Source organism: Heterodontus francisci, chromosome 2 (genome assembly GCF_036365525.1).
Source record: "Heterodontus francisci isolate sHetFra1 chromosome 2, sHetFra1.hap1, whole genome shotgun sequence".
Taxonomy (NCBI): Eukaryota; Metazoa; Chordata; class Chondrichthyes; order Heterodontiformes; family Heterodontidae; genus Heterodontus; species Heterodontus francisci.
Window position 1 is genome coordinate 146,453,046 of NC_090372.1, and position 24,906 is coordinate 146,477,951.

The window sequence follows — 24,906 nt, forward strand, 5'->3', positions numbered from 1 at the left end:
TTTAAAACTAAACCCTGCTATGGTTAAACATGGCAAAGGCTGAGAGGGAACCCCTAGACCCCTCTAACCTGGTCATAACAGTATCTTCAGCAAAAATAGATACATTACTATCTGTCTCTTCAACTAAGTCATTAATATAGATTGGAAATAGCTGAGGGCCCAGCACTGATCCTTGCAGCACTCCACTAGTCACAAACTGTCAACTTGAAAATGCTGCATTTTATCCCTACTCTTGTCCGTTAACCAAACTTCTATCCGTTCTGATATATTACCCCAACTCCATGAGCCTTTAATAAAAGCAAAATACTGTGGATGTTGGAAATCTGAAATAAAAACAAGAAATGCTGGAAATACTCAGCAGGTCTGGCAGCATCTGTGGAAAGAGAAGCAGAGTTAACATTTCGGATCAGTGACCCTTCTTCGGAACTGACAAATATTTAGAAATGTCAAAGGTTATAAGCAAGTGAGGCGGGGGTGGGGCAAGAGATATCAATGGAGAAGGTGTAGATTGGACAAGGCCACATAGCTGACCAAAAGGCAAAGGCAAACAATATGTTAATGGTGTGTTGAAAGACAAAGCATTAGTACAGATAGGGTGTTAACGGACTGAAGATTGAACAGCAGCAAGTACAAACATGAAAAAAGAACAGTGGGTAAGCAAACAGAACAAACTAAGATGAAATGAAATAAACATACAAAACAAAATTGTAAAAAATGTAAAAAAGAAAAAATAACTAAAAATAAAAGTTTGTTTATAATAAAATATTGTTTGCCTTTGCTCCATGATGTTTTGGTCAGCTATGTGGCCTTGTCCAATCTACACCTTCTCCATTGTTATCTCTTGCCCCACCCCCGCCTCACTTGCTTATAACCTTTGACATTTCTAAATATTTGTCAGTTCTGAAGAAGGGTCACTGACCCGAAACGTTAACTCTGCTTCTCTTTCCACAGATGCTGCCAGACCTGCTGAGTATTTCCAGCATTTCTTGTTTTTATTTCAGATTTCCAGCATCCGCAGTATTTTGCTTTTATTTTAGTGTTTAATTCACTGCCACTTCTCTTCCAGGAATGCCTACCTTGAAGAAGTTCTGCTCTTCTCTCCGACGGGATTTTCGGTTGTCTCTTTTACCTTGTTCACCTTCATTACTTTCTATTTCCCTCCTGGTGTTTGATAAAGTGTCTACCAAAATTCGTTTCCACAGCCACATCTCCTTCCTCAGTGACTGTCTCCGGCTCCGACTTATTCCACGTGGATTCCAACTACAGTTTCACCCATCATGTTTTGAATCCACCCAGGATCACAGGTATCTCCGAGAAATACAGCGTTCCTCGGACTGCTATTCTCGCCGCATCCTAATATCCACACTCAGTGCTATGCGCCGCCACTTGTACACACTAGGCCTCTCTCTCCAGCAGCACCGCCTCACCTTATCTCAAAGCTGTTCTACTCCGCAGTTTCATTTCATCTTTCGTCTCATCCGACGCATTAACAAAAAACTTTTTTTCTTACTTTCAGATGTCAAGGAACGCAAGCTCCAGCAGCTGATGGGGACGAATGCTCCTGCAGATTCTCCTTCCCCTTCACTTCCCTCTCACCCCACCCCTTCTGATCTGACCCCTTGCCGTGTATTCACTATATCCTCTGACCTCCCCCTCTCTGATGCTGAATGTTCTGTACTCAGCATAGGTCTCAGTTTTATCCCCTTACCTCCCCACCTCAATGAATTTCGTGCTCGGCATGACGTTGAGCTCTTCTTCCGTCGCCTCCGCCTCCGGGCTCACTTCTTTGACCAGGAGTCCTCCCCCCGACCAGCAGACCCATTCACCCGCCTCCAGCATTCTCCCTCTACCTGGACCCCTCCCCCTGGCCTCTTACCCGCTCTTGATCTCTTCATTGAAAACTGTCGGCGAGACATTGGTCATCTCAATTTCTCTGCCCCCCTCACTCATTCTAACCTGTCCCCCTCTGAACTTGAGGCACTCCGTTCTCTCAGGTCCAACCTCGACATGGTCATCAAACCTGCAGACAAGGGTGGTGCTGTTGTATGGCGTACCGACCTCTACCTTGCAGAGGCTCAACGCCAACTCACAGACACTTCTTCCTACCTTCCTCTGGACCATGACCCCACCACCGAACATCAAGCTACTGTCCAGAGGACTGTCACTGACCTCATCTCCTCTGGAGATCTTACCTCTACAGCTTCCAACCTCATAGTCCCGCAACCCCGGACAGCCCGCTTCTACCTCCTTCCCAAAATCCACAATGGGACTGTCCCGGCAGACCCATTGTGTCAGCCTGCTCCTGCCCCACTGAACTTATTTCTTCCTATCTTGACTCTATCTTTTCTCCGCTGGTCCAGTCTCTTCCCACCTACATCCGTGACTCTTCTGACGCCCTACGTCATTTTGACAATTTCCAGTTTCCTGGTCCCAACCGCCTCCTCTTCACTATGGATGTCCAATCGCTCTACACCTCCATCCCCCACTAGGATGGTTTGAGGGCTCTCCGCTTCTTCCTTGAACAGAGGCCCAACCTAGTCCCCTTCCACCACCACCCTCCTCCGCCTGGCTGAAATTGTTCTCACATTGAACAACTTCTGCTTCAACTCCACTCACTTCCTTCAAGTAAAAGGTATGGGTACCCGCATGGGTCCTAGTTATACCTGTCTTTTTGTGGGATATGTCGAGCATTCTTTGTTCCAGTCCTACTCAGGCCCCCTCCCCCAACTCTTTTTCCGGTACATTGATGACTGTATCCGTGCCGTTTCCTGCTCCTGCCCTGAACTGGAAAACTTTATCAACTTTGCTTCCAATTTCCACCCTTCTTTCACCTTTACATGCTCCATCTCTGACACTTCCCTTCCCTTCCTCGACTTCTCTGTCTCCATCTCTGGGGATAGGTTGTCTACTAATATCCATTATAAGCCCACCGACTCCCACAGCTACCTCGACTACACTTCTTCACACCCTACCTCCTGTAAGGACTCCATTCCATTCTCCCAGTTTCTCCGTCTCCGACGCATCTGCTCTGATGATGCTACCTTCCATGACAGTGCTTCTGATACGACCTCCTTTTTCCTCAACCGAGGATTCCCCCCCCACTGTTGTTGACAGGGCCCTCAACCATGTCCGGCCCATTTCCCGCACCTCTACCCTCACCCCTTACCCTCCCTCCCAGAACCGTGACAGGGTTCCCCTTGTCCTCACTTTCCACCCCATCAGCCTCCATATCCAAAGGATTATCCTCTGCCATTTCCGCCACCTCCAGCGTGATGCCACTACCAAACGCATCTTCCCCTCCCTTCCCCTGTCAGCATTCCGAAAGGATCGTTCCCTCCGCGACACCCTCTCCCACTCCTCCATTACCCCCACCACCTCGTCCCCTTCCCATGACACCTTCCCCTGCAATCGGAGGAGGTGTAATACCTGCCCATTTACCTCCTCTCTCCTCAGTATCCCAGACTCTAAACACTCCTTTCAGGTGAAGCAGTGATTTACTTGTACTTCTTTCAATGTAGTATACTGTATTCGCTGCTCACAATGTGGTCTCCTCTACATTGGGGAGACCAAACGCAGACTGGGTGACCGCTTTGCGGAACACCTCCGCTCAGTCCGCAAGCTTGTTCTGGTTGCTTGCCATTTCAACACTCCTGCCTGCTCTCATGCTCACATCTCTATCCTGGGCTTGCTGCAGTGTTCCAGTGAACATCAACGCAAGCTCAAGGAACAGCATCTCATTTACCAATTAGGCACACTACAGCCTGCCGGACTGAATATTGAGTTCAATAATTTCAGAGCATGACGGGCCCTCCATTTTACTTTTATTTTTAGTTATTTTTTCTTTTTTACATTTTTTACAATTTTTTTTTGTATGTTTATTTCATTTCATCTTAGTTTGTTCAGTTTGCTTACCCACTTTTTTTTTCATGTTTGTACTTGCTGCTGTTCAATCTTCAGTCCGTTAACACCCTATCTGTACTAATGCTTTGTCTTTCAACACACCATTAACGTATTGTTTGCCTTTGCTCCATGACCTTTTGTTCAGCTATGTGGCCTTGTCCAATCTACACCTTCTCCATTGTTATCTCTTGCCCCACCCCTGCCTCACTTGCTTATAACCTTTGACATTTCTAAATATTTGTCAGTTCCGAAGAAGGGTCACTGATCCGAAACGTTAACTCTGCTTCTCTTTCCACAGATGCTGTCAGATCTGCTGAGTATTTCCAGCATTTCTTGTTTCAATGAGCCTTTAACTTGCATTTTAACCTTTGTGTGGCACCTTATCAGATGCATTTTGGAAATCCAAGTATACCACAGCTCCTGATTCCCCTTTATCTACCCTCCTAGTTACATCCTCTAAAAACTCTAATAAATTTGTCAAATACGATTTCATTTTTGTAAAACCATGTTAACTTTGTCTGATCATACTATGATTTTCTAAGTGCATTGTTCAGACTTCCTTAATAATAGATTCCAGCATTTTTTCAATGACTGATGTCAAGCTAACTGGCCTGTAGTTCCCTATTTTCTCTCTCTGTCCTTTCATGAAAGGCAGTCTTAAAACCCACTGACACCCTTCTAGAATCTAAGGAATTTTGGAAAATCATAACCAGTGCATCCACTATCTCTGCAACTACCTCTTTTAGAACCCTAGGATGTAAGCCATCAGGTCCTGGGGATTTGTCAGGTTTTAATCCCTTAAGTTTCTCTAATACATTTTCTCTTCTGATAATTACCTTAAGTTCCTCATCCTTATTAGTCCCTTGGTTACCTTTTGTGAATCTTTGGAAATTGTCTGTCCCAGAGGATTGTGGATGCTCCATCATTGAGTATATTTCAAGCTGTGATGGATTTTTGGTCTCCCAAGGAATCAAGGGATATAGGGAGTGGGCAGGAAAGTGGAGTTGAGGCAGATCAGCCTTGAGCAGGCTCAAGGGGCCGAATGGTCTACTCCTGCTCCTATTTCTTATGTTCTTATGTACTAAAGTACCTGGAATCAGACAATGTTTTAGAAACAGAAGACATTTTTATCAGTTGACGAAAAATCTTCAAGGACATAGTGCTTTATAGTCACAAATAATTAACGTGAATTCAGGGACTGAGTTTAATGTGCGTTTCAAATGACAGAAACTGAAACTACAAATATTTTAAGCACATACTTTAAGGACAAAACAAAAATGTGTTCTCTGCTCCCTTTCATCTCCACTCTCCTTTTCTCATTCCCTCGTGAAAGGAAAACTGCTTTATTGTGACTGAAAGCATCCTTTGTTATTCAGCATCTCACCAACCATTTAAATATGTGGGTAGGTGGAAACAGCCATCTGTCATTCACATGATATCTGTGTACAACTCAGGAGATCTTGGCTATTCACCTCTGCCATGAATCTTCACTCCATATTATAGACTAGAATCATAGTCAACTTTTACTGAGGTCTTAAAAAAAGTTAAGATTCAAACTGCTCAACAATGTACAAGTTCATACACTGCAGGGTATGTGGTCGTCTGTACAATTATAGCACTTGCAATCTGTAACTCTATGCCACACAGCCAGAAATTTAGAGAATCAGGTAAATCCACAAATCCTGCTTTTACAGGACTATCTTATTTTAATAGAACACTCAAGTTCTGTAAGGCTGTCAAAGACCCATTAATGAAATATTGCAAACTTTGCATGTTACACATTTCATGTTGAAAGATGTCACTGCATTTACGACATAATTTGGGAACTGAGTGCAATGCCTGCAGCTATGTAAGCAAATGTGGCAGCCATTCTGTGCCAACAACGTCATAAGAACAGCATGAAATAAATGTTAGCCTGAAGTCTTCCATATTTCGAATTATTGCAATTAAAGCAATCATTTTTATGAGTTCCATAAATTTACATGTGTTTACATGTGTTCAATCATTCTTACACAACGTCCAGTCATTTGTTTTACTTTGAATATGTATGGTGGCATCCTTGTGTGTTGATTGGGACTACCATCTACAGCCCACATATTACACTTTAAATCTTCTTCTTTGGCCTCCTTGTCTCGGGAGACAATGGGTAAGCGCCTGGAGGTGGTCAGTGGTTTGTGGAGCAGCGCCTGGAGTGGCTATAAAGGCCAATTCTAGAGTGACAGGCTCTTCCACAGCTGCTGCAGAAAAAATTGGTTGTCGGGGCTGTTACACAGTTGGCTCTCCCCTTGCGCCTCTGTCTTTTTTCCTGCCAACTGCTAAGTCTCTTCGACTCGCCACACTTTAGCCCCACCTTTATGGCTCCCCGCCAGCTCTGGCGATCGCTGGCAACTGACTCCCACGACTTGTGATCAATGTCACAGGACTTCATGTCGCGTTTGCAGACGTCTTTAAAGCGGAGACATGGATGGCCGGTAGGTCTGATACCAGTGGCGAGCTCGCTGTACAATGTGTCCTTGGGGATCCTGCCATCTTTCATGCGGCTCACATGGCCAAGCCATCTCAAGCGCCGCTGACTCAATAGTGTGTATAAGCTGGGGATGTTGGCCGCCTCGAGGACTACTGTGTTGGAGATGCGGTCCTGCCACCTGATGCCAAGGATTCTCCGGAGGCAGCGAAGATGGAATGAATTGAGACGTCGCTCTTGGCTGACATACGTTGTCCAGGCCTTGCTGCCGTAGAGCAAGGTACTGAGGACACAGGCTTGATACACTCGGACTTTTGTGTTCCGTGTCAGTGCACCATTTTCCCACACTCTCTTGGCCAGTCTGGACATAGCAGTGGAAGCCTTTCCCATGCGCTTGTTGATTTCTGCATCGAGAGACAGGTTACTGGTGATACTTGAGCCTAGGTAGGTGAACTCTTGAACCACTTCCAGAGCGTGGTCGCCGATATTGATGGATGGAGCATTTCTGACGTCCTGTCCCATGATGTTCGTTTTCTTGAGGCTGATGGTTCGGCCAAATTCGTTGCAGGCAGCTGCAAACCTGTCGATGAGACTCTGCAGACACTCTTCAGTGTGAGATGTTAATGCAGCATCGTCAGCAAAGAGGAGTTCCCTGATGAGGACTTTCCGTACTTTGGTCTTCGCTCTTAGACGGGCAAGGTTGAACAACCTGCCACCTGATCTTGTGTGGAGGAAAGTTCCTTCTTCTGAAGACTTGAACGCATGTGAGAGCAGCAGGGAGAAGAAAATCCCAAACAGTTTAGGTGCGAGAACACGGCCCTGTTTCACGCCACTCAGGAAAGGAAAGGGGTCTGATGAGGCGCCACTATGCTGAATTGTGCCTTTCTTATTGTCATGGAATGAGGTGATGATACTTTGTAGCTTTGGTGGACATCCAATCTTTTCTAGTAGTCTGAAGAGACCACGTCTGCTGACGTGGTCAAAGGCTTTGGTGAGATCAATGAAAGCAACGTAGAGGGGCATCTGTTGTTCGCAGAATTTCTCCTGTAGCTGACGAAGGGAGAACAGCATGTCAATGGTCGATCTCTCTGCTCGAAAGCCACACTGTGCCTCAGGGTAGACACGCTCGGCCAGCTTCTGGAGCCTGTTTAAAAAGACTCGAGCCTTAAATAACTTACAGTAATATTACTATGCGCAGTCGTGCTTACACACTTCCTGCCAGCTTTTGGCATGATCTTAAGAAGCAGCACCTTTCCTCCGCAAAATAATTTTACACAGTTGCACAGGCCTGGTACCACCCACCCCCACCGCATTCAAATATTGAAGCAGTACAATTATAGGTGTCATCCATTAAATTACCTATTAATCTAGTGTCCAGTCTACGAGTTCAGATGAACATTTAAGATCTTATAGCATTATTCAAAGACAGACAGAAGTTCTCTTGTCATTCTGGCCAACATTCTTTCTTAACCAATACCATCAAAAACTGATTAGTCATTTATTTAGTCAGGCAGGGTCTGTAGAGAGAGAACCAGAGTTAACGGGCGAGATTTTAACTCACTCAAATTCTATCCACTTGTACAGAGTTTAAATCGGGCCAACATTTCAGGTCAATTACCTTTCATCAGAACTTGTTTCTTTCTCCACAAATACTGCCTGACCTATTGAGTGTTTGCACTATATATTTCGGGTATTCGCAGTATTTTGCTTTTCATCATTTATTTCACGCTGTTTTTATGACATTATTGGCGCAGAATGACTGCTGCATTTGCTTACATAGCTGCAGTCACTGCACTCAGTTCCCAAATTATGTAGTAAATGTGGTGACATCTTTCAACATGAAAAGTGGCACATAAGTACAAGTATTATTTATTAATTTTATTCTTATTAGGTAATTATAAAAAAAAAGGAGAAAAAGATAATATGAAGCAAAACATTGAATTCATGCTCAGCCAATTTCATAAAAAGTCATTGTTAATAATGCTGTATCTATATTGCAAATCACACTGTGGAGCACATGAAAATCGAGCACTTACACATTCTTGGGTCAGTGCCAGTGTAAACATAGTATTGCTGTGAGCAGTCCTGTTATATGGAATTCTGTTAGCACTTATTGTATTCTGTTTTCACCTATTATGTTACTTATAATGAGATTAAGCTGTGTTTTACAATTGCATGTTGTATTTGTTTTTGAATAAATTATTTTCATCTCCTGGGTCTTGTAATTGTATTGTGAAGCTGCTTGAATCTGTTTAATATGCCATAGCTGCAGCAAGCATAGGATTCTTATGCCCAAACTGTGCCATTTATTGTTCTGCCTTTGGAAAATTAAACACACATGCTGAGAGGCAATATTTTTGGGTTTTTTTTAGTTTCTAGAGAATATGCTACCCTCCAATTTATTCTCTCCATTTTCCTCTTTTAATTTGCTTGGGTTGACAGAACGAGCTACCACATCCTCGGCTTCTGCTAATATCACATCTCAGCCAATAGATAGGACGCACACAAGAGCCGCACGCAGATAGTGCTCCCTCCAGTTTTCCTTCCTTACTGCAGAAAGACACTTGACTGCTGAAATAGGTCAGGTAAAGCCCATTACAAAGCAGATTGTATATGCTCCGTGGAAGAAATGAGTTTTTGGCAACAAATAGCCTTTTCTCATTTGTTGCTGTCTAACGGTGTGAACGCATTCATGCGTGTTGTTTAATTGGGTTATTGATCAAGAATGAATCAGCCCCATCCCAAGTGAGTAAAAAAGTAACTCTCTGTTTAACACATTGGGGAGTATAAAGTCCAAGCTTGTGTTCAGCAATGTTGATGCCTTGCTGCTTTAGCAGTTTTATCAGTCACTTTGAGCAGAACTGTGATTCATTTCTCCTTTCCACAGGACATCTGAAGGCAGCTTTGAGTGAGTATATTTCCAAGCTGGATGGTGTGAAGTTGATTCGAAGCAATAAGAGATTAGGGGTGATTGGAGGTCGCATGCTTGGTGCAGCACGGGCAACAGGGGATGTCTTGGTTTTCATGGACTCACACTGCGAATGCCACAATGGCTGGCTTGAACCACTATTGGATAGAATAACTTATGACAGGTATGGTTGGCGAGCTCTCATTTTTAAAGTCTGATGAAAAGAGATGTTTAAAGCTGAAGATAATATTTCTTTATCAGGATTTGATACCCAGTTGTAGTAGGTGGTGCATTGTTCTATTTGGTCTCTATTGGACATTACTGTTGCTTCTATTTAATACTAACAGAGAGCCGCAAAGCATTTGCGGTGAAATTAGTATCTTTATTGCAACAGTACATCTTTAAATCCCCATCCCATGTCACTCCATCCTTCCCATGCCATCCCTCTCATGCCATACCCAACCATTCCTTTCATCCCTCTCATATCACCCCATCCCACCCCTTCTTCCTATGCCATCCCCATCCCCCATTCTATTCCTCCCATTCCATCCTTTCCCATATTTCTTATCTCCCATGCCATTAACCCCCCCCCATGCCATTCCCAACCCTCCTTCCCAATCCCTCCAGCCAGGGTAACTTTGTTGTTGGGCTCTCCTTACCTTCCGCTGTTTATTTTCTCCACCAATGCTCCATACACAACCGTCACTGTGGAGGGAAACCCCAGTTCCACAATTAATGTCGAAAATACTATTTGGGGTTTGTGTTGCCAAATGTACTTTTTGGGGGTGGAAACAGCATGTGCTCAGCTTCGCTCCCCAAACCCCGCATGTTGGGAGGATGAGAAGAGACGTTGTGGAGCAGTCGGGGGGACAAGGCACCTTGCTTGACTGTTCCCTGGGAGAGAGAGTCAGCTCCTCACCTGACAGTACCCCGGGGTTGGGGGGGGGAGAGAAAGAGAGAGAGAGAGAGAGTCGGCACCTCACGTGACCATACCGCAGGGAACTTATCTATCGCTGTTTAGTCTCGCAGTTGGCAAACACTTCCCTGAAACATTTTTACAAATCTATCATGCATCTCATCCTGCTAAAAAAAATCATTTCCACTACTCACCTCTGTCCCAGTCAAAAAATGGCGCCAAAAATTAACCCCCCCCCCCCCCACCAAGAGGACAACACTCACAAATCTCGAAGTTTAATTTAATGCAATGAACTGAACTGGGTTTTAAAAATTGCAGTTATTAACCACTTCCCAGAAACAAAATTTTTACAAATTTGTAATGCATCTCATCCTGCTAAAAAAAAGATTTAATTTCCACTACTCACCTCCATCCCAGTCGAAAATGGCGCTGAAAACTAAACCCAGCGCCCTGTTGTGTGATTCACTCTTAACACAAATGTACCAACCACTATAACAATGATTGGTAAACAAAATGAAGCATTCTTTATTGAAGAATAACTGGATTCCAGGAAAGTTCTTCAATACACGTTCTACCTGCTGACTAACACTGCACCAATTACTATATTACATGTTAACTTGCATCACTCCCTCTGATAACGGTTCCAAACTATTTACATATTCAGTAGTATGTTAATCAATATTAAAGCAATTAAAGCAATATCACAACACCCTTCCCCCCTCCCCATGTGGACGATGCTCACATGTCTCGAAGATTAATGCAATAAACGGAATTGGGTTTTAAAAAATTGAAGTATTCAGCCACTTCCCAGAAACAACATTTTTACAAATTTGTCATGCATCTCATCCCACTACTGACCTCCATCCCAGGTGAAAATGGAGCCAAATTCTAAATCCAGGCACCGCCCACCAAAACCCACCCCCCCTGACAGACGCACCCTTTATGGTAACATTAAAGTACCGGGTGTACTGAATGTAACAATTTTTGATCCATTTGATGGAAGCCACCAAAATAAAGAGGAAAGGTCCTAAACCAACAGATGCACCCCTTTAACTGACCAATCAAAGCAGTCCAGACAGGCAAAACTGCGTATTACTCTAGATTATTTACAGATTATTTAGTGTGGCACTGAGCCATAAATTTCCAGGTTTAATCTGCAATCTGATTTTAGCTGGGACTGCAGTGGTGGTGCTATAATTAGTTTCAGTGGCCCTGAGCTAAGGAGAAGAAAACAACCAAATTGCATTTTCACTCCTAACCACTGTCCAGTATACCGGATGAGCCAAAATCGTACTCTTTCGAGATACCACAAGGGGTAGTTTACCCCTCACCGCAGTGGAATTGAAAATCGGGCAGGTGATCCCCTCCACCACTTCTCCATCCAAGTGATGAAGATGACCATTGTTTTATAGGTTCAATGGCAGAAAATGGTCACTTGGGTGAGATCGCACAGGGTCACCATAACCTGAATAAATAAACCATATTTCATAGTACCTTCAACAGGGGAGGAGTAGGGATAAGAATTCGGGAAAAAATTTTATGCTACAATGGAAAAAGCAATCTGTGGCAAACCATCTGCTCCTATGCTCCTGATGCATGCCACGAGTGCATATTGCAAAATTGTGCACCTGCAGCTTGTGATTTTCCACCCATTATAATTAATGGACAGGAAGCTATGAACTGGAAGAGCACAGTTTTACAATATGTGTTCCTGTTGTGCACATGAAAAGCAGAAGCAGAATTTTACTTCTAAAAACCATCATTGTGTTAAGTTGAATAATATATCTTGCCTGTGATTGTCAGCATATGGGAGTTCTTTTGTGAATGTGCAAATCCCAATACATCACACAAGTGCTACAAGTGCAAATTATCTACTATATAGTGACTGTCTTTAGGATGAGTGTAAGGACAGTTGGAACTCACCATCATGGGTTGGTTACTCTGCTTAGCCTACAGTCCAAGTTTCAATTTCATGGAAATACTATGTACACATTGCTGAACTGATACTTTCCATTCTTGTACACATGAACTATCAATTTGGTACTTTCACACTTGTGTGAATGGAATATTTTGGATTTTTACAATTGTGAAGTAACAATTTTTTGAGTGAATTATATAGATGTATCTATTCCATGTCCATTATTCCCAGTGTTCTGGCTCTTTCTAGCTTTTTTTAGTGAATTAACCCTAGGGATTGACTACTTGAATGTCACTGAGCACTGGGCTGTCCCAGGCACTACATCCATCAGATGCTTAGAGGGAGGCAGTGGCATCGTGGTATTGTCACTGGACTAGTGACCCAGAGACCCAGGGTTTTGCTCTGGGGACATGGATTTGAATCCCACCACAACAGATGGTGAAATTTGAATTTAATTAATAAATCTGGAATTAAAAAGCTAGTCTAATGATGACCATGAAACCATTGTTGTAAAAATCCATCTCATTGACCAATGTCCTTTAAGAAAGAAAATCTGTCATCCTTACCTGGTCAGGCCTACATGTGACTCCAGACCCACAGCAATGTGGTTGACTCTTAAAATGGCCTAGCAAGCCACTTAGTTCAAGGGCAATTAGGAATGGGCAATAAATGCTGGTCTAGCCAGAGACGCCTACATCCCACAAACAAATAAAAAAATGTTTAATATCACGTTCCTCAAATACCAGCAGGAACCACTTCCAGAGCTGACCAACTCTCAAGAATAAAAATAATAAAATCTAACAAATCTTCACCAAACATTGTGTTCACCCTCCATAAAGTAATTAGATGCTTTAGGAACGATTACTACCACATTGTTTAGCTTTTAGGACAAAATGCCAAGACCATATGCATACTTTTTATTCCTGATACAGTCCTCAAACTGAATACTGCAGTAGTCCATTAATTTCTGTAAAATTTCACTGGATTTATGACATTGCACCAAAGGTAGAACTGACCCAGTTAACGTGCATCTGATGTAAGATCTGTTTGTGCTTCCTAAACCCTGGGGTTGCATTGATTTCAAATCATAATGGCTTGAACTGGATGTGATCCTCCCTCCGGGCTTACAGTGAAGACTGGCCTGAATCAGTTCTTGTACTGAGTGACACTAAACTGAATTAAATTACCTGAACAACGCAAGTGTGCTGATTTTTAATTAATGGTTCCTGGACACAGGAGATTCCTATCAGCTGTTTACATTAATGGGTACGAATCTTCAGTACCAAGACAAAACTGAGAGGAAGAGATGAGGATTTTACCCAAATGCAATCGGAGTAAATAATTCCCCATCATTTACACTGAACCAGTAGCTGTGATTGTGCTGCAGATTCACAGGAAATGTAAATGTACAGCACTTATACATGAATGGCATGAAAATAGCACAGTAAACTGCTGAAAGCCAACTCATGTGAAAATACTGCAACCAATAGACTGTAGCAGATGATAATCACAATCAGTAATATCTGTGTCCACAGGTACAGGAATAAACTCCATGGGGCCAAAAAAATTTGTTCTTGACATATTACCCTATTACCCTGAAGGGATGGCACAAGGACAAGTGACCATTTGTTTACAGTCATTCGGGGTTAAATAGCAACAGTACCTGAACTCTTCTCAGTTATTATCCCTGCATGGATGAACAGCCAGGAACATTTATCAGAACTGTTCAAATAACTATAATCTAGCTGTGCCTTCCCAATATTGTCAAATATTGTTATGCTCTTTCTCTTTTAAGTAAATTGATAAGTAACTTGCATACCTCATAACTGATCAAAGTTAAAGCCACCAAATTGATGCATTAGTTTAATTATAAGTCACTATAACCTTATTAAACATTGTTTATGAGTAACATGAGCCTGTATATGTTGCTACACTGGAATGAATCAAGGAGGTAAGGTTTTCAACAGCCCATTTCTCATCCGAAAAACAGACCAGCAGCAGAAGAAAATTGAATGGGCACCTTGGACACTCCATTGGTGCACAAGGCCTGTCTAATTCAATTTTCAAGCTGGCTTTTAAATGGTTGTTCAGCGCTCCAACCCAAAACAGGCAGAAGGCCATTTATAGGACCCAATTGTAATTTTCACATACAATTGGCCAGAATGTGCGTCATGCTTACTAAGCCCAGTTATATCAGACATTGAGTGAAATATGCAATGGTCCTTAAAGGGACCACTGGAGGCTGCTCAGGAAAAGACATGGTTTTGCTTTCTTTAGACTTCTGTGCGGCCAGAAGGAGCATTCATGCTCCTTTCATGCTCCACCTAGCCTCAAATGTTTGGTCCACTGCCAAAAATACAAAGTAGTTACCTAAAGAAGAGGGACTGTTTGGCCTGGATAACGACATGGTTATATAGACATCCAGGTAAAGCTGTGCCATTAGATTATATTTGAAGGGCTGTGTTACCTTCATGCTTTAGCTCAACTTCCATAAGCAATCTCCAAATATACTAATTCAGGATTCAGGAAGACATTCTTCCGCTAGCTGGTTTGATGGGAATTCCAGAGCAGCTTTGGCTGACACCTGTTCAGTTCACTTGGTGTGCCTATATCATTACAGCATCTTGAGAAATCTCTGCACAAGGACACAACATTTATACAGCCAGTATTTTTAATCTTCTGAAACTTCTTAAAAAAAGGATTCATTCTGAAAACATGGTGGCAGCAGCAGCATATGAAAGCATCACTGTAACCCTATTAACACTACATCCTGGGTAAGCAAAACAGACGTAAAAACAAACATCTCGAATTCAGTAAGGACTTTAGGACTGATTCTTGAAGAAGGTAGAGCTGAGTGCAGCCATGAGCCCTGCCAGTGACATTTTTTGTAAGTTTAATAAATTTGAGACATTGCTTAAGATTGGAAAGCAGCTAATATAACTCCATTATTCAAAACAGGTTCTGGAAACCTGCAAACTATAGATTGGCAAGTGTGACATCCGTTGTTGGGGAAAATCCTTGAAACAATCTGATGTTTGAACATTTGGAAAAGCAGAATTTGTTAAAGGAAGCTCAGCATGGATTCAGGAAAGGGTGATTGGCTTAGGAAATTGTTAACACTGCCCTCGCTTTCCAGACATAAAATGAGCTACTAAGCATCCAATAGCACAGTTGGCATACCCATGTGCATTCCACACCAGGGGCTGAATTTTGTTCCCACCCGATGGCGGGATCTGTGGCGGTGGGGGTGCTGGAGAATCAGAGTGGCAGCAGCCGCCACAGAACACAATGCCAGGATTGCCAGGCCCAATCTTCCCAGCGAAGGGGAAGCTCCATGGCGGCCACTCCGCCGCTCTGCAACGGGACCCTGCTTTCCATATGCTAATTAGATGTTTGCATTAATTTAAAGGTAGCTCACAGCGACCTTACCTTCAGTTCCTGCTCTTCAGTGCGACGTGCGGCACTCGTGCCTTCACTTTCCTGTCCAGGGAAAACTGGCACCACTGAGGTGAGGAAAGGGTCAACTCTGCATTTTGCTGAACTGTCTGCGGGACTGGCAGCCTTTAAAAATGGCCCCAGCACCTGCTTCCGCATCAGGTGACGCTGTGAATGGCATTGCCAATGCCGCCCCCGCCACGTAATCACGGCGGCATGGCGGCGCGGGTCCCACGGGGGACGGCTGCCATGTTCCGTGCCCAACGCCGCTCCTGGCAACAGGACTATCTACCTCTTTCCTCCTTTAAGACACATCTTAAAATCTACCTTTTTGACCAAGCTTTTGGCCATCTGCCCTAATTTGGCCTTACGTGGCTCAGTTTTGCTTTAGAATGCACCTGTGAAGTGCCTTGGGATGTTTCAATACGTTGAAGGTGCTGTTTAAACATAAGTTGTTGTTGTTGCTGAATCACTATCACCCATTTTACACTATCGCAAAGTCAAAATGACCTCGAAACCTCGGCTTCTAATCCATTATCATACAACAAGAAAGAACCCAGCAAAGAACTATTCGATACCTAATCAAAAAACCTAACTGAAAATCACAGGATCACAGAATTGTTACAGCACAGAAGGAGGCCATTCGGCCCATCGTGTCTGCATCGGCTTTCCGATTGAACAATTCACCTAATGCCATTCCACCACCTTTTCCCCGTAACCCTGCACATTCTTCCTTTTCATATAAAAGTCTATTTCCCTTTTGAATGTTTCAATTGAACCTGCCTCCACCAAACTCCCAGGCATGCATTCTAGACCTTAACCATTCACTGCGTGAAAATGTTTTTCCTCATGTCGCTTTTGCTTCTCTTACCCATTACTTTAAATCTGTGCCCTCTCGTTCTCAATACTTTCACGAGTGGGAACAGTTTCTCCCTATCTAATCTGTCCAGACCCCTCATGATTTTGAATACCTCTATCAAATCACCTCTCAGCCTTCTCTTCTCCAAGGAAAACAGTCCTAACTTCTCCAATCTATCTTCATAACTGAAATTCCTCATCCTTGGAACCATTCTCGTGAATCTTTTCTCTACTCTCTCCAGTGCCCTCATATCTTTCCTATAGTGTGGTGCCCAGAACTGGATGTAATACTCCAGCTGAGGCTGAACTAGTGTCTTATATAAGTTCTACATAACTTCCTTGTTCTTGTACTCTATTCCGCTAGTAATAAAGCCCAGGATACAGTACGCTTTATTAACCGCTCTCTCAACTGTCCTGCCACCTTCAATGACTTATGTATATATACACCCAGGTCCCTCTACTCCTGCACCCTCTTTAGAATTATACACTTTATATTGTCTCTCCATGCTCTTCCTACCAAAGTGAATCACTTCACATTTCTCTGTGTTGAACTTCATCTGCCACCTGTCCACCCATTCCACCAACTTGTCTATGTCCTTTTGCAGTTCTACATTATCCTCCTCACAGTTCACAATGCTTCCAAGTTTCGTATCATCTGCAAATTTTGAAATTGTGCCCTATACACCAGAGTCTAGGTCATTAATATATATCAGGAAAAGCAAGGGAAAACCAACACTAACCCCTGAGAAACTCCACTACAAACCTTCCTCCAGCCCAAAAAACATCCATTAACCACTACTCTTGGTTTCCTGTCACTCAAGCAATTCCATATCCATGTTGCTACTGCCCCTTTTTATTCCATGAGCTATAACTTTGCTCATAAGTGTGTTGTGTGACATTGTATCAAACACCTTTTGAAAGTTCATGTACAGCACATTAACTGCATTGCCCTCATCAACCCTCTCTGTTACCTCCTCAAAAAATTCCAGCAAGTTAGTTAAACATGATTTTCCCTTAAGAAATCCATGCTGGCTTTCTTTAATTAACCTGTGACTATTAATTTTGTCCTGAATTATTCTTTCTAGAAGTTTTCCCACCATCAAAGTTAAACTGACTGGCCTGCAGTTGCTGGGCTTATCTTTACACCCTTTTTTGAACAAGGGTGTAATATTTGCAATTCTCCAGGCCTCTGGCACTACCCCGAGTCTAAGGAAGACTGAAAAATTATGGCCCGTGCCTCTGCGGTCTCCACCCTCACTTCCCTCAGTATCCTTGGATGCATCTTATCCGGTCCTGGTGCTTTATCCAATTTAAGTACAGACAGCCTAACTAATACATCCTCCTTATCAATTTTAAACACTTCTAGGGCTGGATTTTAAGAGTGAGATCAGCGGTAAGCCGCTGCAATCTCAAGTGCGGCAGCTCATTTAAATAGCCAGGGTGGCCCGCCCCCACCCCCCACCCCATCTCGTGGAGGGGGTGGGCTGTTCGTCCCCGGCAATGGCGTCAGCTGCCTGTGCACAGACGCTGGTGCCATTTTTAAAGGGCAGACAGCCCTGCCCGCGAATTTAAATCATCAAATGCATACCCCCCAAATTAAATTAATAAATTTCTTATACCCCTTTCCCACCCCCCAACAATGATTACATTAACTATTTTCCCTTTCCCCCAAAACACTTACCTTTTACATCTGACCTTCCCCACCCCCCCCCCCACCCCCCACAAACTGCACAAAGTTTGAAGTTCAACCCTTCCCCCCCATCCCTATACCCAGTACGTGCATTTGAGCCCGTTCCCCTCTCCCCCACTGAAAATCATACCTCCTCCCCTCTACCCACTAGTGTCACACCGCCTTGCCCCGGACGGGGAATTGAAGGCGCAGGAGTGCCGGCTTCAAGATTGGAGGCAAGTCGATGTAAATTTATTAATTTTATTCATTTGAATATTGTAATTGAGGTTCTGTCGCCCAGCAGTGGCAGGGGGAGGTGTGGTGCAGCCACAGAGCCTCGCCACCGCCAGGAGGATCAGGCTGGGCCCTCTCGGCAGCAACATCCGTGGCGGCCCTCATCCAGACCAATCTTCAGGACCTTCCTTTAAATGTTAACTGCCAATCTCTTTTCATGCTCTCTCTTTGCTTCTCTTATTTGCTTTTTCACTTCCCCTCTGGACCTTCTATATTCAGCCTGGTTCTGAATAGTATTTTCTACCTGGCATCTGTTATAAGCACACTTATTCTTCTTTATCTTAATTTATACCTCTTTTATCATCTAGGGAACTCTGGATATTTTTTACCCTACCTTTCCCCTTCGAGAGAACGTACCTTGACTGTGCCCGAAATATCTCTTCTTTGAAGGTACCCATTGTTCAGCTACCATTTTTCCTGCCAACCTTTGACTCCAATTTATTCGCCCCAGCTCCATTCTTACCCCGTTGAAGTTGGCTTTCCCCAGTTAATTATTCTTACTTTGGATTGTTCTTCGTCCTTTTCCATAGTCAGCCTAAACCTTATGATACAATGATCACTGTCCCCTAAATGCTCCCCTTCTGATACTTAATCCACTTGGCCCACCTCATTCCCAAGAACCAGGTCTCGCAGTGCCTCTCTCATTGGACTAGAAACATACTGCTGTAGAAAATTTTCCTGAACACACTCCAGGAACTCTTGCCCCTCACTGCCCTTTACACTACTACTATCCCAGTTGATGTTTTGATAATTAAAGTCCCCCATTATAACTACACTATAAGTTTTGCACCTCTCTGTAATTTCCTTGCAAATTTGTTCTTCCATGTCCTTCGCACTAGTCAGTGGCCTATAGACAACACCGAACAATGTAACTGCGTCTTTTTTGTTCCCTAGCTCTAGCCAAGTTGAATCTGTCCTTGACCCCTCTCGGACATCCTTTTTCTACATCAGTGCAATTCTCTCCTTAATACCACCATTCCTCCCCATTATTTCCCTTTTCTATCTTTCCTGAACATCTTGTATCCAGAAATATTTGAATACCCAGTCTTGCCCTTCTTTGCGCCAGGTCTCTTATAGCCATAACATCATCTTTCCACATGTCAATCTCGGCCTGTAACTCACCAGTCTTATACACAACACTCCGTGCATTCACATACATGCACAGTAACCCTGATTTAGACTTTATTACTTTCTCCCTTAATCTGATCCGGCCTAATAACTTACTATTCTCTACTCTCATGCTATCTATCTCTCCCAGTATTCTGTGCACCTTGGTATTCCTCTCTGATATTTCCTCCTGGTTTCCACACCCCTGCCAAGTTAGTTTAAACCCTTCCCAGTAGCACTAGCAAATCGCCCCACAAGGAAATTTGTCCCAGCTCTGTTCAGGTGCAATCTGTCTGGCCTGTACAGGTCCCACCTTCTCCAGAACTGGTTCCTGTGTCCCAGGAATCTAAAGCCCTCCCTCCTGCACCATCTTTCCAGCCACACATTCATCTGCACTATCTGACTATTTCTATACTCACTTGCGCGTGGTGCTGGGAGTAATCTGGAGATTAATACTTTTGAGGCCCTGCTTGTGAAAAGTTTGTGCTTTTTGGTAACTGCCTTCCACCTGCAGCTTACCTTTAATGTTAGGTGTGAATGTTTATACGAGTGGACATTACTTTGGCTTGAAGTTTGGAAAATACTTTGGGGCAACATAAGTCCCTCATTTGCATGGACGGTACATATGAAATGAAGCTCTCACAGCTTTTATTTGTTGGATTTTTACACATGCAAGGAAGCTCTTGCAAATCATTCAAGTTTAAGTACTAATCAGAAAGCCATGTAGGATGGGGAAATTTTCCAGTGGAGACCAGGTGAGATCAGTAGACTCCCAGTGGACTCCCAGTTTCCTTGTTTCCACATAGCTGAATCATGTTGGTGGTATCCAGTCTGATAACAGGAAAATTGACAGTTCTATTTGTGTAACTGATGGCATTTCCTTTAATCATTTTGAACAACTCAATTAGATCACCCCTTAATCTTCTATACTTGTGGGAATATAAACCTAGGCTATGCAACCTGTCCTCATAATTTAACCCTCTAAATCAGTGTTTCATTCTGGTGAATCTACACTGCACCCCTCCAAGGTCAATATATCCTTCCCGAGGTGCGGTGCCCAGTACCAAACACAGTTTGCGGCCACACAAGTTATGCTCTAACCAGAGCTCGATACAACTGAAGCATAACTCTACCCCTTTGTATTCCAGTCCCCATGAGATGAAGGCTAACATGCCATTAGCTCTTAATCCAACTTAATTCTTTCCTAAGTTCTCAAATGGTTGAATTAGGTATCTCACCAACCTTTGCTTCTTCCTGCAATTTTCAGGCTTCTAAAACCAAGTTTAGTGCTACCTTACCATTCTTCCGTAGTTTGACTTGTCTTCTTATTTTACTCTTTTCAAGCTTGGTAGAGCCCCATACCCTGAGTCTTGGCTCTTTACCCTGGTTCCACATTAAAATACATTAAATTGGCCTTTATTTAATCTTGTATCATGTGTGCATTTTGGAATTATTTTAGTTTATTTCCCACCAAGGAAATTTAGCTGTTGAGAAGGGTAAAATTCTGTTAATTGTTTTTAATCTGATTTTGAGCTGTTTGAAATGGTTACAAGAATATGTCTAAGCACCAATGCATTTGCACTCGTCTGCAATTTTTGGAAATTGTGTCTTGCTTACTTCCAATAACGCAATCATGAATATGTTTATTTAAAGAAAATAAACAGCAAATTTCCAAGACGTTGGGGATATCTGACAGTGAAGTTAGTTAGTTCTTCACAGAGGTCCAGACTTAAAAGTCAATTTAATTTTCAATAAAGTATTAATTGTCATGAACGTAAAAGTATTCGTCCCCTGGTCTGACCACCTACTATTTGAGATCAAACATTATTCCAGGTTGATAAGTGTTAAAGGGCCACGATTAATTCTATTAAAGATATGCGTTGCTTTTTCTAAATACCTTCAAGTGGAATAAATGATTAGTTGTCTGGACAAGTGGTTAATTTGAAAAGAACATTTGGCTGCAGGTGTCACTTTCTCCATGTTAGTTACGTAAGGAGAAATATAAAAACATATTCAAACTTTAATTGCTCTGTGAAATTTTTGGGACAGAATTTCCCACATACTTTTGAGAAAAAATACCTTTTTTGCATGCCTGTGCTGTAGCAAATAAAGCACGACCCTTTATGAGGTAATTTTATGAATCTGAGCTACTGGTGGAAAATTATCAGAAAGGCGTGGACAGCAAACATCCGAATTTCTGATATATGCTCCCAGTGGGTGAAGCGCTCAGGCACCAGTGTGGACTCATAAAATTATCCCCTGAATGTTCTGTTGAAATATTTTCCTGTGCTATTTTATTGAAGGGTTTAACCCATTTTAAATAGCAGAGGGTGAAATTTCAGATGAACGAATAAAGCAGCACTCCTGTCTACTTCCTCCCAGCATCCTTTCCAAACGATGCCAGTTAAAGCCACGTATTTGTACTTAGAGTTAAATCATATACACTTATCATATAGCACTCATCATCATATAGCAGCCTCAGAAGTGCATTCCTACTACATCAGTATTACATTTCCCCCCACCAGCTATCTTTGTGTTTTCTGTGAATGAATTTGCCAATTCTTGTGCTAGTTGTGTGCCTACTAGAAATTAGGTTCAAATTGTCCAGATTAATTTTACACAGGACTCTTACAAGGAGAGGATACTTTTATCCAAACAAAATCCAAACGTATTTCTCTGAGTGTGTATTACCTTACTGAGGCTGGCATTGCCAGAACAAATTCTTTAGGGATTGCTTGGAGCTCCTTGAATACAGAGTGAGATGGTGGTGCACTTGCTCACCAATTTTTATCACAATATTTACATATCCAGTACCAGAAAGCATTATTTATGTATTTGCTATTAAGCAGAATCTGGAAATAAAAATATCTCTTTGACCCCAGTACTGATGGTAGGGGTCAAGAACTCTGGAGCACCTAGCTTGATTTAGGGCAGGTCAATGATAATAGCTTATTTTAGAAATGCTATTCTGATGTAAGAGCTTAGTGATTCAAGTTATGTCTCAAATGGTATAGCCACGACACTTACAATAATCCCAGAAATCTTTTCTTTTTCTACAAGATGTAGATTTAGAAAATTATTTCCTCCCTAACATTCCCTACAACACTAATATAACCCAAGGTGTAATTAATTGTATCTGCATTTCTCTTTCCAGTAGCAGTAGTACCACTCTTTATTGTGTCTGTGCAGGCTGAAATGAATGACTGCACCCTACACACACAATTCTCACTTGCCCTAATGCAGATTTAAATCAAGGAGTATTTTCAATAAAAAGTGTGTCCTAGAGTCATTTATGACACAGAAGGAGACCATTCGGCCCTTTGAGCCCATGCTGACTCCCCACGGAGCTCTGTTGTCTGCTGCTTGTTGCTGGATATAGCACAGATTCCGCCCAATCACTAGCTGCCATTAGCTGTATATATAGCTCTGGAATTCCCTCCCTAAACTTTGCTGCTTGGCAAGCTCATTACTCCTTTAAAACACTTCTTAAAACCTAATTCTTTGACCAAGCTTCTGGTCATCCGCTTTCTTAGTTCCTTATCCTTGCCAATCTTGACTCAGTTGCTTGCACTCTTATCTTTGAGTCAGAAGGTTGTGGGTTCATAGTCCCACTCCAGTGCAGTAGTGAGGGTGTACTGCACTGTTGGTCGATATGGTCTTTTGAATGTAATGTTAAACTGAAGCCCAGTCTGTCCTCTCAGGTGGATGTAAAAGATCCCATCATACTATGTCAAAGAGGAGAAGTTCTCTCCAAGTTCCTGGTCAATATTTATCCCTCAATCAACATTACAAAAAACTGATTATCTGTTCATTATTACATGGCTCTTTTTGGGAGTTTGCTGTGCACAAATTGGCTGTTTCCTTCATTACAACAGTGACTACACTTCAAAGATACTTCATTGGCTGTAAAGGGCTTTAGGATGTCCTGAGTTTTTGAAAGGTGGTATATAAATGCAAGTCTTTAGTTTTCTTTTTTGTGGATCGTTGTCAATTTTGGTCGTTACTGATTTTGTGAAGCGCCTTGGGACGTTTTATTACCTTAAAGGTGCTATATAAATGTAAGTTGTGTTTGTATAATGTATTTATCTTTATCAGTAAAAAAACACAGCAACAATTGGAGAAGTGATGACCTTTCAGAACTTCAGTCATTGGTGATGTTATTCTGGCTATGATTAATCTGGAAGATTCAGTGCTTTGGGCTTGTTAGCACTTGTTTGTCATACCAGGACACACCATCAGACCATGTGAAAAGCCATTGAGTAATGGTAGATTTAGCAAAAAACTGTGCTTTGTCTTTATTACAGTAATAATGTATTTTGCATAATGGAATTGAACTTCCAACTGGAAAATTGACAAAACTACTATTTTAAATGAAGATAAATGATTGTATTTTCTTGCAATATGTGATCCAAATTTTGTTCTTTATATTCAACATTACCTCAATAAAACGGTATTGCACTACTATAGTTTTCTATGATAGTGTATTGCAAGTTAAAAAGTCTAAACATTTAGCAGGATGGAGAATGTAAAATAATTATACAGTATTTTAATTGCACACATTGTCCAGACTAATGACTTTTAATGATGTTTTTATATGACTGGAAATATTTTTTGAACTTAAGCCAAACTGCAGGATAGCATACATCAAAGTGAAAAATATTAACAGCACAGTCTATTTAATTACCACATGAGGTCCAAGCCCTGAGCAGTGACTGAAGTCTTATAAAATTATTTTATGCCATAAGCAGAAAGAATATCCAAGTAGATTCATTAGAGGACTTATGGAAGGGATAATGATGATGGTTTGTCCATTGTTGATGATAATGGCAACCTATGATTCATCTCCAATTAATACAGGTTGTGGGTTTTCATATGGCTGTAAAGTCCGATTTTAATGAGGAATGTTTTCCTTGTGAGATTGACCTGAAGACTGACCGTTCCTTTATTTACTTTGGTCTCTCTTTTCTTCAGTTAGTTGGATACCACTTGCTTCAAGCTTTGTTGTGCCATTGCAAATCATCTTTTGCCACTTTTTCCTTTCACAAGCATCATTTTTCCAGTGGAGATACCACTTTTTTTTTTAAATTGGTCTTTAGACAATCCTTATCTTTTGAAATGACCACCAAGAGACTATTTGCCAAGCTTCAGCTCACACTGTAGAATACCTTTGTGTGCAGCATCACGCATTCCAACTAAGTGACGAGCCAGCCTTAGCTGCATCTTTACTCTCGTTGCATCTGTGCCTGACATATTTGTTGTTCTGAATCCTGTCTCACTATCAAATTTTCATGATCATTTTGAGGCAACCTAGTTGGAAATTATTAGTTTTCTGATGTGGTGACTGTAAGTCATCCAGCTATCACACACAATACAGTAGGGTTGCTATAAGTATTGCCTTGTCAACTTTAAATTTTGTTGTCAGTTTAAAGTCCCTTTT

General features: G+C 42.2%; 1 protein-coding gene across 1 annotated transcript in view; it reads left to right on the top strand.

Annotated features, from left to right (window-relative positions):
* The window catches only part of LOC137379978 (polypeptide N-acetylgalactosaminyltransferase 15-like), a 134,108-nt gene that overhangs the window by 13,782 nt on the left and 95,420 nt on the right, over positions 1–24,906 (top strand). The window contains exon 3 of the mRNA XM_068051427.1: positions 9,252–9,456. Within this exon, the coding sequence (XP_067907528.1) occupies positions 9,252–9,456 (205 nt within the window). The remainder of the gene's footprint in view (positions 1–9,251; positions 9,457–24,906) is intronic.